The sequence below is a fragment of the Octopus bimaculoides genome, chromosome 11 (assembly GCF_001194135.2).
Source record: "Octopus bimaculoides isolate UCB-OBI-ISO-001 chromosome 11, ASM119413v2, whole genome shotgun sequence".
Lineage (NCBI taxonomy): Eukaryota > Metazoa > Mollusca > Cephalopoda > Octopoda > Octopodidae > Octopus > Octopus bimaculoides.
This window is the reverse complement of record NC_068991.1, coordinates 28,774,648-28,793,035: the sequence shown is the minus strand read 5'-3', so window position 1 is coordinate 28,793,035 and position 18,388 is coordinate 28,774,648. Positions and strand designations below refer to the sequence as shown.

Genomic DNA, 18,388 nt, shown 5'->3' with positions numbered 1-18,388 from the left:
GAGCCCGAAGGCTACACCAGGCTCCAATCTGATTTGGCAGAGTTTCTACAGCTGGATGCCCTTCCTAACGCCAACCACTCTGAGAGTGTAGTAGGTGCTTTTACGTGTCACCCGCACGAAGATCAATCAGGCGGTACTGGCAACGGCCACGCTCAAAATGGTGTATTTTATGTGCCACCCGCACAAGAGCCAGTCCAGGGGCACTGGCAATGATCTCGCTCGAAAGTCCTTACACATGCTGTGGGCACAAGTGCCAGAAAGGCGACGCTGGGCACAGGTGCCATCCTGATTTTGCTTTCGCTTGCCCCAATAAGTCTTCAATGGAGAATATATACATAGGATAATCACATTATTTATTAATAACCATAGTCAATTCATATTGCCTACGCAGCGTTTCGGTTTGTTGCTCATTCAAATTTGCACATTTAAAGTGCATTATGAAGCTGAAAGCAAAAACTTCCTCAGGGCAAACTGGAAGTCAATTTGCCCTGAGGAGATTTTTGCTTTCAACTTCATAATGCACTTTAAATGTGCAAAGTTGGATGGAGCAACAAACTGAAATGCCACGTAGGCAATATGAATTGACTATAATATAATAAATAAATTGATTATCCTATGTATGTATTCTCCATTTTTCTTTATAATGTTAAAATTTTTTTCTCCTATATCGAAAATAAAGGAAACCTCTATACTGACAACTAGAATTTCAGAAGTGTAAGGTACTGAGATCAAAGGAGAACCAACGATAAACACTAGTACATATACACATATAAAACTTCCAATATCGTTAATCGACATGGAGCTAAACTGGTGTATGTTTTGATAAAATTTATCCCTTGGAAAGAACAACCTTAGAGCAAACACAAGAAAAAACAACAATGTGAGGATGTGGTACATACAAAGTATTAAGACACGCTCAGGGTAGGAAAGTAAGGTAGTTTTTACGTTTTGAGCAAAGCTCTTCATCAGAAACAGGAGATGGAGGAAAGTCCAAGAGAAAAGGAAGACAGGGGAAAAAAATCGGCAACGATCCACATGTGGTTACATTATACATATATATATATATATATATATATATATATATATATATATATATATATATAGTGTGTTATCTAAACATATACTCACAGTACAATGTTATGCACTGTACAACACTGAAACAAACACACTGTTAACACTAGTAGTTTATTGATAAAATTCACAACTGAGAATGATATATAACCAAATTAATCCATCCAGTTCGCATGAGCTGTCATTAACAGTGAGTTTATATGTATCATGTCTGTGGGAAGTTAACCTTTTTGTTAACATATTTCTATTGAAATACACTGCCTTTGTTTCAATTGATTTTTAAAAATAATGAAGAATTTGATGAGGTTGATATCAAAAGAATTAAGGAGGGTACTCAGTTACACGACAGAAATTACTCTGGCTGATTCCCTTTTTTCTGTCTATTAAGCTTTTGTATATAAAGACGTTTACATTTGACTGTATTTACAGTGTTAGCTATAAAGGGTAAATGGCTAATGCATCAGTAGTTTGATAAATGTAAGCTCTTATTATTTTTGAACAGTCAGTAATATTTCTGATTGTTTCACTTAAGAAAATAATTAAAACTATAAATTTCCTCTTTCTTCTCTTTCATTTCTTCTCTTTTTTAAAACTAACCCCTGTTAATTGTCTTCAAGGTATTACTGACCAGACCACTTCTTATCATTTTGGTAAGACACCTGAGAGCTTCTACACAATCTATAAGTACGTATTAGTAATTGTTATTTTAAATTTGTACTGACTTACAAATTTAACATCTTCTTCACAGCCAAGGAATGATTTTCACATAATCATAAATTATAAAAGTGAATTAAATTCTTTGTTATCATTGTTGTCATCATCATCATCATCATCAATGCTGTTGTCATCATCACTGTTGTTGTCAATGCCGTTGCCAATGTTGTTGTCATCACTGTTGTCACCAATGCCATTGCTGCTGCAACTGCTGCTGCTGCCATTGTTGTTGCTGTTGTTTAGCCAAAGAACTGCAGTCTTGATTGAGCAGATCTTTTGATCAAAGCATTCCAGTCATGACCATACCATTTTTTCATTTTTGTTCCAGGCAGTGTACCTAGAATTACATTATCCAAAATATTTGCATTTTCAAGATAGTAAGCTATGATTTTGAAACACCTTTGCTGGTTGTCTGTTGTTATGGTAGCCAAGTTAATGTCGATTCAAATGTTGCACCTATTTTTAGTAACTGAAGTCCCTGGAAGAAATTGTGATGCTATTTATAAAGAACACTATTGAACAACAATATAAAAACTATTGAAGCCTGTGAGCTGGCAGAACCATTTGCATACTTGGCAAAATGCTTATTGACATTTCGTCTACCTGTACATTCTGAGTTCAAATTCTGCTGAGATTGACTTTGCCTACCAGTTGAACACTGGGATCGATGTAATCAACTTATCCTCTCTCCTGGAATTTCTGGCCTTGTGCCAAAACTTGAAATCAATATAGAAACTATTCTCATTAACCCATTTGATAGTTTTCCTACATAACAGTGTTTTCTTCATTTTTGCTCTATGTAAACTTGTTAACAATCTTCATTAAGAGTACAATAACAGGGTCACCAAATACTCATATTTATTTAATTCATTTTCACTTTATATCTACATCTTGAACCAATGATGGAGCCTTCATTCAGTGGCTTGATCTGCTAAAAATATCAGTCAAAGCTCTTTTAAATTATTTTATAAAAACCTTGGAAAGGACACCTTAGTTAATGTATTGGATTCAAGCTATCAGATTTATAATTTACTCTAAACTTGCTCCTTGTATCATTAATTACAGTGCTGTACTAGGCACTCCTGACTCATTCATTTGTCTATCTTTTACCACTTCTGTCAACTCCTTCAGGGCCTTTGTTAACCACTATACCCAGTCCTTTCTTCCCAGAACTGGAATTCCCTCAGGTTGTCATGAACCCCTACATCTAAGTACATTTATTGACTTGCTACTGTTTAAAAGAAACATTAACCACATCAATCTCCCCAATCTCATGGGGACTACAGAAGCTATGGGCCCAACTCTTGTATCCAGTAAAAAAAAACAAGATTTTCTTGTAGCATGTAGAGAAGCTTTCACTGGCAGTATCATGGATGAAAGCCATCTTATAATAATTCTGCATGTCATTATGTTACTTAGCCCATCAGTAACACTTTCATGTGATTAGAGAAAAAGAGGGAGAAAGAAAAGTGAAAGAGAGAAAAAGAGAAAGAAGTGTCCATGATGTGAGGCAGAGGAATGTAATTATGATGCTTTCAAGTGATTAGTTGAAGGGAAAGAGAGGAGAAAGAAAAAGGAGAGAGAAAAAGGACAAGGTGAAGAGCGAGACAGAAAGAGGGAGAGAGAAAAAAAGCATCTGTGACATGTGGTAGGGGGAATTTAAAATTTATTACGTGGTTAAAAAAGTTAGTTGAAGGTAGTGATATAGAGAAAGAGAGTTAGAAATATAATTTTAGCAGAAGGGTGATGTTCTGATGATGAGGTAAAAGAAAGGGAGAGAGAGAAGGGAGAGAGTGGTGATGGTGGTGGTTGTTGTGGTGGAGATGGTGGTGGTGAAGGTGGCAGTGGTGATTGCATAGTGAAAAGAGTACTTTTCTTTTAATTGAACTAAGTTCTATGACTTAACACATAAGTTCAATTCCATGAAATATTCATGCTTGTTTACATAGCAGATATATGTAATTTAACTTAAGGTTGTATCATATGTATGGGGTTTTTTTTTTTTTGTTTATGGGAAAAATGGAAAAATAAGAGTGAATATTTATTTTATGAGCGCTGTGTATTAAGTCTATAAAATTGTGTACAAAGTATATAAAGTGCATATATAAAGTAATCATCGTATTCCAATTTCTTTCACTTTGCAATGACTAGCAGATGGGTGACTCTTTTTCCATACAGGCTATGCTTTCAGGATTTTTTGGATAAAGTTTTCAGAAATAACCCAATAGGTTTACCATTAATTCTGTGAAATATTCACAGGTCCCACTAGTCAAAATTAATAGGAAGAGTGATTTATCTAGCAATATATATGTTAAAAGATGTTCAATAATTTTTATATTAACTTGTATATTTATTTGTTTAATTCTTCTTCAGTTCCCAGCAGTTTGATTTGTTCCTCATCAACCTGTTGCGATATTTCCATTTCTACTTCGAGAGAGAAGCTTTACGGAAGAAATATCAGAGCAATCATTTGTAAGTAACCTTAATGATGTCATTAGAAGACTTATATGGAAGGGGCAGATTGATGTTGAAAAGAATGTCCACTCATTTCGTAGCAACCTGCCTGAAATCACCCCTGGTTCTATGATACAGACTTCTTGATTTAAAGTGATCTAAACTGAAACCTGTCATTAAAATGCTATGTTAATTTGTTTCAAACACCATCTTAATAATAATAATAATGGTGCTTTGCTAAATTCTTCATTATTTTAAAAATTAACTGAAACAAAGTTTATGCATTTCAGAAGAAATATGGTAACAAAAGGATCAAGGATAGTGACAAATGAAAAAAAAAATAAACTGTAGGAGAATAAATTAAATCATTTAAAGAGTTGAGTCGGTTGGCTATAAGCAACAAAATGTACAAAATGCCCCGTAAAAAGCACCCATACTAGTGCCACGTAAAAAGCACTCATGCTGGTGTCACATAAAAAGCATCTGTGCCAGCAACACATAAAATGCATCCATGCTGATGCTCTGAAAAAAGTACCTGTGCTGGGGCCATGTAAAAAGTACCTGTGCTGGGGCCATGTAAAAAGTACCTGTGCTGGGGCCATGTAAAAAGTACCTGTGCTGGGGCCATGTAAAAAGTACCTGTGCTGGGGCCATATAAAAAGCACCCAGTACACTCTGTAAAGTAGTTGGCATTAGGAAGGGCATCCAGCAATAGAAGCCATACCAGAACAGACAAATGGAGCCTCACACAGCTCTCCAGCTTGCTAGCTTCAGTCAAACTGTCCAACACATGCCAGCATGGAAAATAGACATTAAATGATGATGATGATGATGATGATATTGTGAGAAGAAAGTGGTGAGGAGTGGTTAAGTGAATTGTCATGCTAAGTATATATTAATTCTAAACGAAATTGTTTTATATTCATATGTGTGTGAGTGTGTGCTTGTGTACATATTGTGAATTTAGTTTAAAATTGTTAACATTTACCTAAATTTCTGTAAAGATGGAATTATCTGCCATATCCCAAGTTTAGCTTCAGCAAGTGAGGGATTGTCTAATCAGAGTTTCTGCAACAAGAGGAATGCTTGCATGTGTGTGTGTGCATGTGCGTGTGTGTGTGTGTGTGTGTGTGTGTGTGTGTGTGTGCATGTGTGCATGTGTGTGTAATGCAAGATAGTGTGTCAAATTGTGAACCTTATGTCATAACCATAACTTAGCCATTTGATAAATAGAGATTGATAAAATGAGTAAAACACTCAAATGAATACTTTGGTCAATACGATCCCTGCAACTGTTGTAGATGTTATGCCTCCTGTGGCTACAGACTATCATATGTTCACTAATAAAAAAACAAAAGACTTGTGATTTCAGCCCTGTGAATTCTTATGAATCCGAACTAAAGGCAAATGCTAAGATAGAAATTTGTCAGAATCTCCTTGGACAGACATACTGCAGCCTAATAATGGGTCTGGGAGTTGAAAATCAACATCACATGGAATGCGGCAAGTGAGTACTTTAAAATATAATAATTCGGATTTGATTTGAAAACTTTTGGCTCACCTAATTCATAACTCTTGGTGAGTCAACTCAAATGATCAGGTTTTGATACCTATTTGTAGTATTTTGCTTCATAGCTAATGTCCTTTGGCAAGCCATAAATGTTACATCATTCCATTTCTGAGACTCCAGCAAATAAGATCTGAAGAAGGAATTCTAATTCCGAAATATCATCGGACTATAGTTTACCAAGTTACAACAGGTATACAGTCCATTTTTTGTTCTATAGTGCATTGTTATACTTTCCTAAACTTTTTATTCTTTACAAACAATACACAATGCTTCAAGCGAACTACAATACTCTCCTATATAAGAGGTTGTTTTTTACTATGTAATACATCAAATTTTACATTATATTTAATGTATGACATTATGTTCAATTCTTTCAATCAGTTTCATTTTAACCAACAAAGGTATTTTAGTTCATTACTCATCATAATAATTTTTTGAAAACCAAGTTAAGTTGTTGAAAGAAGTTACAAACTGAAATATTGCTACAACTTGATATTGTTCATAGCAATATATTGCTACAGCTTCATAGTGTTCACAGAGAAATATTGCTACAACCACATAATGTTCATAGAGAAATATTTCTGCAACCTGATAATGTTCGGAGTGAAATATTGCTACTGCCTGATAATGCTCATAACAAAATATAGCTACAACCTGATAGTGTTCATAGAAAAATACTGCTACAACCTGATGATATTTGTAACAAAATATTAATGTAACCTGAATTAAGGGGTGCTGATCACTAATTGCAGAGGAAATATGTGGAAAAGAAGTGGTGAGAAAGGATGTACAGATGTTGGGACTCACAGAAGGGATGACTAGGGATCAAGACACCTGGTGGTTTGCTGTGCTTGAGAAGTCATGCCAAGCTAAGTGAAAGCATGGTTGTCTTTGCATATAGGCTTGTTCCCTGCATCCTCTCCACTGAGTATTCCTAACCTTGTGGGCTCATAGGTGCTGGTGCCATGTAAAAAGCACCTGTACCAGTGCCACATGAACACACCTGTGCCAGTACTGCGTAAAAGCGTCTAGTACACTCCGTGAAGTGGTTGGCATTAGGAAGGGCATCCAGCCATAGAAACCATACCAAAACAGACATGGATCCTGGGAAGCTCTTCAGCTGGCCAGCTCCTGTCAAATCACCCAACCTGTGCCAGCATGGAAAATAGATGTTAAATGATGATGATGATGATGATGATGATGTAGATGATATAGACTTCCTCAATTAAGCATTGCACCTAAGGAACTCTAGTGTTCCCTTCTAAACACTTTTGAGGTATCCTGAAACCTTCATATCAGTACCATAGGTAACTGCAAAGCTGAGACACTGCTACACATAGAACATCATCTGGTATCTTGGTAAAATAGGACATAAACAAAGTCAAAAGCTCCTTAAATTGTTTCAATTGTCACAGGCTGCAAGATAAAAATCACCAACAGTTGAATTTTAAGGACTAGTAGCTCCAAAAGCTTGTTTCAGCAAATCATATGCAATCTTCTAAATCAGATTAGAAAAGCATTCAGTCACTAAGCTGAGAAGATGCAAGAAAACTGAAGAATAAAACAGGGAAAGTGAAAATAAAACACAGAAATGGTCTGAGTAAATACTTTAACTCTTTTGATACTAATTCCCTTGAGACTCTCCTTGTTTTATGATGCAAATTTTAAAATGATCTGAAGTAAAACCTTGCATCAAAATTTCTGAACATTAGCTTATTTTACTAAATTCTTTATCATTTTCAAAATCAAATGAAATAAAGTTGGTACATTCAGCAGAAATATAGTAACAAATGAGTTAAATAATTTGGAGCAATATGACAGGAATTTGAGGTTGCTAAAACAATGGTTTTTCATGGTTTTAAGAGTTGTTCAGATAAGAATGTCTCAATCAAACCATTAATAATTATATTTTAATTAAAATATAATAATCTTTTACTTGTAGATCAAGAGTCTCATCAACTCGTAAAGACAGGATCAATTTCGAGGTAGAGATTAATTTCACTCATCTTATGACATGTCTTGACTCCCATACTAAGGCATATCACTCTGTCACACTGTGAAATATGATACTGTAATACTATACATACTTTACTATACACACTATAATATACCATGCTATATACACTGCCACACTATGCCATACCATACTATACATACTGTTACATTTTACATTATAGCATATTATGCTAAGCATACTGCAACATAGATAATATGCTGAGCTATACACATTGCCACACTATACCATATGATAGTATATATGGTACCACTCTATGTTAAACCATACAATATACACTAACGCATTATACCATATTATACTATCCACACTACTACACTATACAATACTATACTGTATACACTATAATATATCAACTATAATATACCATCCTTTATACACAGTCACACTAAATCATGCTATATTATACACATATTTCTTAACCCCTTTCTTTAGTCCAATGGTTCCCAACCATTTTTGCAGTGGACCCCTATGATTCCTATTTTACTTGGATGGAGCCTCATAGCTATTCAATGTTTAAAAATCCTATTATATTTTTATAATTAAATATTATTAGAAATTATATTAAAAAATTGTTGAAATATTTTGTGTATTGTAGAAGTATAACCAATTTATTGCACATAATTTTTAACAACAAAATCTTATATGGACCCCTAAGGGATATTTAGACCCTGGTTGAGACCCACTGCTTTAGTCCATCTCTGCTGTCCAGGGTACCTTCTTTACTCCAACTTCACTCCAAAAGAGGAAGTTTGCCCATATAGATATATATTCCACCCTCTCATCACATTTCTCACCTGAATACTTCAAGTGAAGACTTCAGTTTCCCTGTTGTTTCTCAATGTATATCTGTTATTTCTACTACTTTCCAAAGTCCTCCTATCACCAACCACACTTTTTTCATATCAAGGAAACTATATGTCACTCCTCTGAAATCACAGTCACCAACCTCACTGATAACTCTTCCTGGCTCTCATACTTGTTCCACACTGATGCTATCAGTATGGAAACCAAATCTCTTGTAATCTTCAACTCTCTATATTCACTAATTTCATTTTTACATTTATTCCCTAAAAAAAAAACACAGAGACACTTGATGAAGAGACGAGCTACAGATATGTCATATGAACAGTGATATTTTTTAATCCACCAATAGGACCTAGTCATTCAAAACAAAATAGGGTGGAATGGAGTTACTTGATAGGCAGAAAGCCATACATTTTGTGGGATGAAACAGCTGATTCTATCAACCTCAATATATAACTGGAATTTATTTCACCCGGGTACAATGAAATACAAAGGCTACTTTGCAGGAGTTGAATCCAGTAAGATATTTTCTCTGATACTTAACCCCTTGCAGACAGGAAGTGCTACTGACTATATCGAAACACTGTGTGCATGGCTGGATGATGGCGGAAGTCATTGCCACATTAGTGTACAGCTGCATAACGACTATGGCCACAACCTGCTTTTCTGTTAAGAATTTCTGGTAACAGTGGATGACTGCAACCTACATTTCTGTTTGGAATTTTAGATAAGCTGGTTTGTTTTTGGTTATCGTTAAGTGAAGCCCACAGATGAGGTTATATGCATGTGATTGACGTGTAGTCATGCATATCTATGTTGTTAGTGAGAAGAAGTGAATATTACTTCCATTCAGAAGCTTGCAGAAGTGAATAATAATTCTGTTCAATTTCATAAGCTAAAGTGGTCTGTAAAAGCATGGATGTTGCTATTGAACTCTTTATGAATTTTCTTGCAATCACTATGCTTCCGAAACATAAAGTTTAGAGGCATGAAGAACTGGTACCAGGATGTTCCCGTCATGATGATGATGATGATTGTGAATCAGATTATGATTTGAGCCCAGAGAGCAAGTACCGAGAATCCGACAGCGAGAGCAACGATGAACAACTACAGCTAGCAGAAATTGTGAGAGACAATAGTTCATCCTTGGATTGTGACAAACCACTGGCTGCATATGCTGGGAGGTCTTGCGATACTGGTAAAACTATACACTGGTCAAAGAAGGACAATATTCTGAAGTGATATGGATTTGTGGAGCAGCCCAAAATTACATTCTTCAATGTGGGTGTATTGATCATGCCACTCCAGTTTCTCAGATTTTTCATAACACTGGGAATTGGTACGCTGCAGCCAATCATCACCCTACCCAGCAAAGTCAATCGAGAAAGTGGGTAGATGTCACACCTGATGAGTGGTTTACTCACTTTGGTATGGAAAGATAAAAAGCTCGTAAAAATGTTATCCGTGCAACATACCGCTGAAATGTCAGAAATTGATAAGCGTGGAAATATTGTCAGGGAGCCAAATTGTGTTCTCAGTTACAATGAAGGCATGGGTGGGGTGGATTTTTCCAATCAAATGACCACATCTCATTCCTGTGATAGAAAAACCATCAAATGGTATAAGAAAGTGTTTTTCTATCTGCTCAACCTTTGTTTGGTCAATGCCTTCCTTGCATTGACAGTTATAGAAACGATTTCTTGATTTTTGACTAGCACTGATCAAAGAAGTGTGTAACAACTGCCCTCCTGAAGGGTACACACCACAAGGTCGGCTATCTGCTCTACTTGGTCCAGCAAGGTTGACAGGGAGACATTTCCCTGCCATTATTCCCTCATCAGGGAGGAGACCACGACTGTACAGAAGATGTGGTCTTGTACAAAGAGCAGTGTGTGAAAAGGAACAAACTTTGAATGTGAGCAGTGCAGTGTTTCACTCTGTGCAGCACCATGTTTTCAAATATACCACACTGAGAAGATACACTGTGAAATTCCTTGTATGTAAAATTATGTAGTTGCTGAATGGCCTAATACTGGTACACAGCACAGACTGTCAGTACTAAATCTGTCTGCAAGGGGTTAAGCACTCAAATCCACCCACCTGCTTAATTAATAATAATAATTTTAAAACATAATGACTTCCTAATTTTGGTTTGATTAATGGCAAGTTGTGAAATTTTTGCATGGTATTCAAAAGTTCTGCCATTTATTCCTATGCTTCTTAGAATTTTACCATTTCATTATATTGCTTTTAACATTTCTGTGAAATAACAAGTTTGCTTTTATGTGGTCTTTTGGCCTCTTAGAAATAGCAATTAAATCTCTCACATATTACACCATACCATCTTTAGAAAAAAGGGAAGACAAATTGTATAAGGTAGTCCTGGATGTTTTAAGTTTGAATGAATAACAAAATGGTCATTACTGGAAGGACTTTGATCACAGGTCTACTGGATTAGAGATGAGTTAAGGCTAAACAACATTATAGCAACAACAACAATATTTATAAATCAAGAAGTTGATTAGATTGGATAATAAATATATATTTCTGTTCCTTTGCAGAGATTGTATATTTTTTGTACCTACTTTCTTGGGATTAGCTACCGACAGGCAGAACACGGGATAATTAATAAAGAAATTAATCGGTAAGTAATTGGCATAACTTAGTTTTTCTATTTGGTTTGAAAGATTCTTGATGTGAATTTGTGTGTTGAAACAAATTTTGCTGTCTTGGGAGAGTCATTAAGCCAATAATAATAATACACATATATGTTCAATTTCAGCTCTTTATTATTAGTCGATTGGTTAAATACCTAACCAATTAACAAATCAATCATTTATTTAATGTGCTAGTTAAACAGTCAATCAGTTGTTTGTTTGTTAGTCAAAGCTATTTTGCTGCTGTTCATGATCTTTTCAGTGACTTAGTAACGTCCCTTCTCACTCCAAGGACTATTCTGCATCTGTCTGAGAATTGGTCTTATGTCTGTATGTATGCATGCTTGTATGTGTGTGTGTAGATGTGTGTTCATTTAGAAGACAAGGTAAGGGTGAGAATAAGCAAAAGGTTTGTTCATGTGTGTGTGTGTGTGTGGTTGTGTGTGTGTGGTTGTGTGTGTGTGGTTGTGTGTGTACACCCATATGACTGTTTGTAAGTGTATTTGTGGGCATGTGTGCATTAGCCATCCATGATCTCTAAGAGTTCAGTCTTTTGTTTGTTTTTGGTCAGTCTCAATTTTGTTAAAAATTTATGGCTTTAAGGTGTAGTCCTTTTATGTGGGAAGGTGGAAGGACAGAAGAGAACAGAATAGATGTGTGTGAGCATTTGTGTGCTTGCATGCATGCAGACTTGTGTGTGTGTGTGAGTATCTGCATGTCCATGTATGTATGTGCATATGAGAGAGTGTGTGTGCACAAGTGTGCATGTTCATGTGGATATTACTAATTGGAATTGCCTTTAGTCATGAATCTGTCCAGTTAAGGCCGGCCTGTGGTTAAGTAACAACAGCAACAACAACAGCAGTATCAACAACAATCACTACTATATTTGACTATTCCTCATTCCAGGTTGCTGAGGTCTGAGAATTTCAATTTAACCATTCAATTCATAGAACAAGGTGTAGACACTACATGTAAGTATATATTACACTTGTTTTTGTATTTTACTTTTATTTACAGTTTGCTACATGTTACTATGTTTATTGTCCCTCTTGTATTGTTGTATGTGGCAATGATATCCACAATGATGTTTCATATGTGCTGTCCCATTATATGTTGTTACATGTGACAATGGTTTCTGCCAAAACAATACCTGTGTTTTGCAACCCTTATGTTGCTACATGTGGCAGTGCTTTGCAACATGATACTGCATGTGTGTTGGTGTCTTCTATGTTGCTACATGTAGCAGTGATTTCTATCATTATACTGCATGTATGTTGTTTCTTTTATGTTGCTAACGCTAAATAATTGTTTTACTTTGCTGATGGAAGGCTGAATATTACCCAATGAAATGGCATGTTGTACAATTGTATGAAGCTATGTAATATTACATAATTAGTATGCATTGTTGTATAAATAACCACACTATTGAAACATATGTAGTGATGTTTTGAGCTATCCATTCTTATTTCTTTACTCTCTCTCTCTCTGTATATATATATATATATATATATTCATCATCATCATTATCATCATCATCCTTATCATCATCATCCTTTAATGTCCATTTTCCATGCTGGCATGGGTTGGACAGTTTGACTGGGGACTGGCAAGCCAGGAGGCCACACTAGACTCCAATCTGATCTGGTAATGTTTCTATAGCTGGATGCCCTTCCTAACACCAATCACTATGAGAGTGTAGTGGGTGCTTTTTATGTGCCACCAGCATGGGAGCCAATCAGGTGGCACTGGCATCGGTCACGTTTGGATGATTCTTTTTATGTGCCACCAGCACAGGAGCAAGTTGGGGGGGGGGGGGCTGACATCGACCAAGTTCGGATGATGCTTTTTACGTGCCACCAGTACGAGGAGCCAGTCAGGTGGTTCTGGCAGCGACACACACATGAATGGTGCTTATTGCGTGCCACCAGCCCTGGTAACGACCACAACTACAATTTCCATTTGATTGTGATTTGATTTGATTTTGATTTACTTGACTCAATAGATCTCCTCAAGCACGGAATGTTGTCTGATGATTCAAAGGTACTTTTTAAATAGACTGGTTATGCGCTTATGTGACACAGGTGTAGGCTACGACTGTGATCTCACTTTACTTGCGGGGTCTTCTCAATCACAGCATATCTCCAGAGGTCTTGGTCTTTTGTCATTGCCTCTGTGAGGCCTAACGTTCGAAGGTCATGCTTCACTACTTCATACCATGTCTTCCTGGGTCTCCCTCTTCCATGGTTTCCTTCCACTGTTAGGGAGTGACACTTCTTCACACAGCTCTCCTCATCGATACATAGCATATGACCATACCAGCGCAGTTGTCTCTCTTGCACACCACATCTGATGCTTCTTATATCCAACATTTCTCTCAGGATGCTTACACTCTGTCATGCGTGCGCACTGACATTACACATCCAGCGGATCATACTAGCCTCATTTCTTTTGAGCCTACACATGTCTTCAGCAGTCATGGCCCATGTTTCACTGCTGTGTAGCATGGCAGTTCACACACATACATCGTACAATCTACCTTTCACTCTGAGCGAAAGGCCCTTTGTCGGAGAGGTAGGAGTAGAAGTAGGAGCTTTCTGAGTAGAGGTAGGAGCTTTCTGAACTTTGCCCAGACTATTCTTATTCTAGTAGCAATGCTCTCTGAGCATCCACTCTCATTATAGACTTGGTCACCTAGGTAGTGGAAGCTATCAACTACTTCTAGTTTCTTCCCCTGGCATGTGATGGAATCAGTTTTCTGAACATCTGTGGTGTTTATTGCCCCTGTGTATCTGCTGCACACAAAAGCTGTCTTCCCAGTTGAGTTTCCTTTGATGTTGCTGCACCTCTTATGTGTCCATAGCTTACACTGGGTACATTTTATGGAGTTTCTACCTGCACCTTTCCTACAGATCAAGCAGGGCATTCTATCTGAAGGGGTTTGTGATGTGTTTGCATTCCTACTTACTAGGGCATTGGTTTTTGCAACATTGACTCTAAGGCCCTTCAATTCTAAACCTTGCTTCCACATCTGAAATTTCTTCTCTAATCCTGGTAGTGATTTCTCAATGAAAGCAAAGTCATCAGCACAGAGGAGTTCCCAGGGGCAACCTATCTTGAATTCCTATGCTATTGCCTGGAGGACTATGATGAATAAGAGGGAGCTGAGGGCTGATCCTTAGTGAACCCCTACTTATACCTGGAGTTCTTCACTATACTCATTGCCAACCCTTACCTTACTAATGGCATCCCTGTACAGCTCTTATTAACCACTCATCAATCCCCAGTTTCTGCATCACCCACCAGATAAGGAATCGGGGGACCCTGTCGAAGGCTTTCTCCAAGTCAACAAAAACCAAGTATAGGGGTTTATATTTGGCTAGGGTTTTCTCCTGAAATTTCCATACCAGGAATATAGCACAAAACTGAACTGCATCTCATCTAAGCAAACTCTCTCCCTAATTAGTTGGGCTGTGAACCCCTCTGTGACCTTCATCACCTGATCCAGCAGTTTGATATCCTTGTAGTTATGTCTGTCTAAAGCATCACCTTTGCCTTTGTAGCAGTTGACTATGATGCTGCTACGCCAGTCATTGGGTATGACTCCTTCGTGAACTACCTGGTTTATGATATGGGTGACTAGGCCATGACCCACACCACCAGAAATTTTAAGCACCTCAGCAGGGATTCCTGAGGGGCCGAGGCTTTTCCTGACTTCATATCCTTAATTGCTTTATCTACCAGGATGCTATCTATTCAGGTAGCTGCTCCCTCATTTGGGCCAACATTTGGCAGGCTCTCCTCCTCCCATTCATTCTCCACATTCAGCAGCCTTTCATAATGGCTTCTCCAAGCCTCTTTCTTTTCAGAATCATTAAAAGCAAGTGCACCATCATCCATGCGGACACATTTCTCTCCTGTGACATCACAATTTTCTTGAACACACTATCTTGCATTCTGAAATACTTCAGTTTGTTTGTCCTCACGGCACTGAATATTGGCAAACTTCTTCTTTTCTGCTTCTCCCTTGGCTATGTATACCTGTCACCCAGATCCCTTCTGGCTATCTGGTACAGTTCCCTGCTACTCCCACTTTTCCAGGCTTTCCAGGCCTATTTCTTTGCTCTAATGGCCTTGTCTACTGTATTATTCCACCACCATGTTACTTTAGGTCTGGAAGGGACTTTGCACCAGCCACAGGTTTAGTCTGTGGTGCTTAGTAAGCTGTCTCATAGGAATTTCCAGTTACCCTTTATATCCAAAGTCTGTAGCTCCTCCTCCCTCTCATCAAATTTCTCAATAAGGATGTCCCTAAATCTCTGACCATGTGAAGGGTTCTTTAGCTTTCAAATCCTTCTTTTCTTGATTGGTCTGCTTCTTGGCATCTTTCTGGCCTTGATTCTAAAGTCACTAATAACTAATCTATGCTGGGGGGCACATTCTTCACCAAGGAGGGTCTTTATATTTAAGAGTAGCTTTGAATCCTGCTGTTTGGTGAGAATGAAACCAATCTGGCTAGCAGAGTCACCTGATTGATAGGTTGTCAGGTGGCTATCTGGCTTCCTGAAGTTAGTGTTGCAGATTAATAGGTTGCATGCATCACAGAACTCTAGTAGCCTAGTTCCCCTTTCATTTCAGGAACCAATTCCATGGCCCCCGTGAACACCATGGAAGATACCAGATTGCCGTCCGACATGCCCAGCTGTAAAGATGAGGTCATTGCCACTCATCTTTAAGGTGGCCTGTAGAAGGGTGTCATAAAAGTGGTCTTTCTGATCGTTTGGTAGGCCCGTTTGTTGGGCATAGGCAGAGATAATTGTAGCTATACTATTCTGCAAATACTGATAGGGCACAGAAAGTGTGTCAATAGCCAGCTGGAGGAGATGTTCTCCTGGAGCTACAAGCTACAGTAGCATTCACCCTTAGTGGTTGGCCGCATTTAAGTGGCAAGTATACTTCACGGTGTCGTGCAGCTACTGTTTATACCTCGCTCAGATATTTATTATTGCTTGTTTACACTTTTTCGAGATCAGTGACTTTTCATCACTGGAAAAAGGATATATGTATTTGCATTGGGACCCCTTTGCATCGAAGATCAGTGATTTTCATGCGCTGACGAAGGGTAAATACCCAGAAACCCGGGTCCGTGCGTATCACGTCAGGTTGACGATGGGAAGGATGACTTCCCTTTGCAAATACTGATAGGGCACAGATAGTGTGTCAATAGCCAGCTCGAAGAGGTGTCCTCCTGGGGCTACAAGCTACAATAGCATCCATCCTTAAAGGTTAGCCACATTTAAGTGGCAAATATACTTCCTGTTATATATATATATATATATATATATATATATATATATACACTCCCAAAACATCAGGAGTGGCCATGGGAACGAGAATGGGCCCCAACTATGCGAACCTGTTTGTTGGCTATGTTGAGGCCCAAATATTCTCAACTTTCACTGGTCACACCCGAACTATATGGCTGTTATATTGACGACTGTATCGGTGCCACCTCACTCTCCCATGAACATCTAGACTCCTTCCTCTCTTTCGTCAAATCTTTCCATCCTGCCCTCCACTTCTCCTGCACTATCTCTGACACCTCTGTCTCCTTTCTTGACATTTCGGTCAGCGTTCATCACTCCACTCTTACCACCTCCATCCACTACAAACACACAGACTCACATTCTTATCTCAACTTCTCCTCCCACCCTAAACACACCAAGCTTTCCATCCCCTATTCCCAATTCCTCCATCTACCCAGGCTCTGTAGTGACAACCATGACTTTGCGACTCAGTCTCAACACATAGCTCGCCACTTCATCCTACGTAGATATCCCCTCACCACTATCCACACCGCCCTTGCTATCTTCCCCCAAACCCGCCCTGCCATCTTCCGCCTACCACCCCACCGGTGGGGTGGTAGGAGAGGAGCAACGCTCACACTGAGGGTGAAAACCATCTAACCCATGCCAACATGGAAAACGGTTGCTAAATAATGATGATGATGACAATGAAATATTCCATTTGTGGTCTCCCATAATCCTGGAATCCACAACATCCTACATTCAGCCTAATGATACCTCCCAATACTAGATTGAATCTCTGACAAATAATAAAAGAATCACAAATCATCAACAGCCTAAGACAACCATCAAATTTGAAAAGACTCCTAACAAAAGTGAGATACACATTGGAAAAAGAAATAATGAATGTAACAAACAATGGTGACCTTCATTGTAGGACATGTGAAATAATTGAACACAGAACAACCAAAATATTCAAGAATGGCAAGGAATTGAAATGTGAACGTGAATTGCAAAGCAAAAAGACTCATCTGCTGCATCACATGCCCACAATGCAATGAGAATTACATTGCAGAAACAGGAACAAAGCTAAAGCAATCGTGTAAATGTGCATAAACAGTAAATTGAAGATTAATCTCTTAGGAATATTCTATGTTGGTAAGCATCTTGACAATTGTGCAAATGCAAAATTCAAAATATCCCCTTTTCACAAAATAAAAGACGAAAATGATCATTTATGAAAGGCAAAGGAGGAATACTTTACAAGAATCCTAAAACTGAAAACACCATTACTAAAAACAACTTCTGTATGAAAGAAAACAACAAACAAAAGCACTAACACAAAAAATACACTCTATAGGAAGATTTCTTCCTCAGGCGTAGGAGTGGCTGTGTGGTAAGTAGCTTGCCCACCAACCACATGGTTCTGGGTTCAGTCCCACTGCGTGGCACCTTGGGCAAGTGTTTTCTACCATAGCCTCAGGCCGACCAAAGCCTTGTGAGTGGATTTGGTAGATGGAAACTGAAAGAAGCCCATCATATATATGTATGTGTGTGTGTGTCAGCTTGTGTGTCTGTGTTTGTCCCCCTATCATCGCTTGACAACTGATGCTGGTGTGTGTATGTCCCCATAACTTAGTGGTTTGGCAAAAGAGCCTGATAGAATAAGTACTGGGGTCAATTTGTTTGACTAAAGGTGGTGCTCTAGCATGGCCACAGTCAAATGACTAAAACAAGTAAAAGAACAAAGGCCTGTGACATTCTGTTTTTCCAATAAATTTTTAAATAGTTAATC

General features: G+C 38.0%; 1 protein-coding gene across 3 annotated transcripts in view; it reads left to right on the top strand.

Annotated features, from left to right (window-relative positions):
* The window catches only part of LOC106874264 (protein phosphatase 1 regulatory subunit 36), a 50,551-nt gene that overhangs the window by 21,897 nt on the left and 10,266 nt on the right, over nucleotides 1-18,388 (top strand). For all 3 annotated transcript variants that reach the window (XM_014921925.2, XM_014921924.2, XM_052971661.1), the window contains exons 6-11: nucleotides 1,689-1,755; nucleotides 4,159-4,257; nucleotides 5,612-5,746; nucleotides 7,752-7,794; nucleotides 11,192-11,274; nucleotides 12,197-12,261. In XM_014921925.2, the coding sequence (XP_014777411.1) occupies nucleotides 1,689-1,755; nucleotides 4,159-4,257; nucleotides 5,612-5,746; nucleotides 7,752-7,794; nucleotides 11,192-11,274; nucleotides 12,197-12,261 (492 nt within the window). The remainder of the gene's footprint in view (nucleotides 1-1,688; nucleotides 1,756-4,158; nucleotides 4,258-5,611; nucleotides 5,747-7,751; nucleotides 7,795-11,191; nucleotides 11,275-12,196; nucleotides 12,262-18,388) is intronic.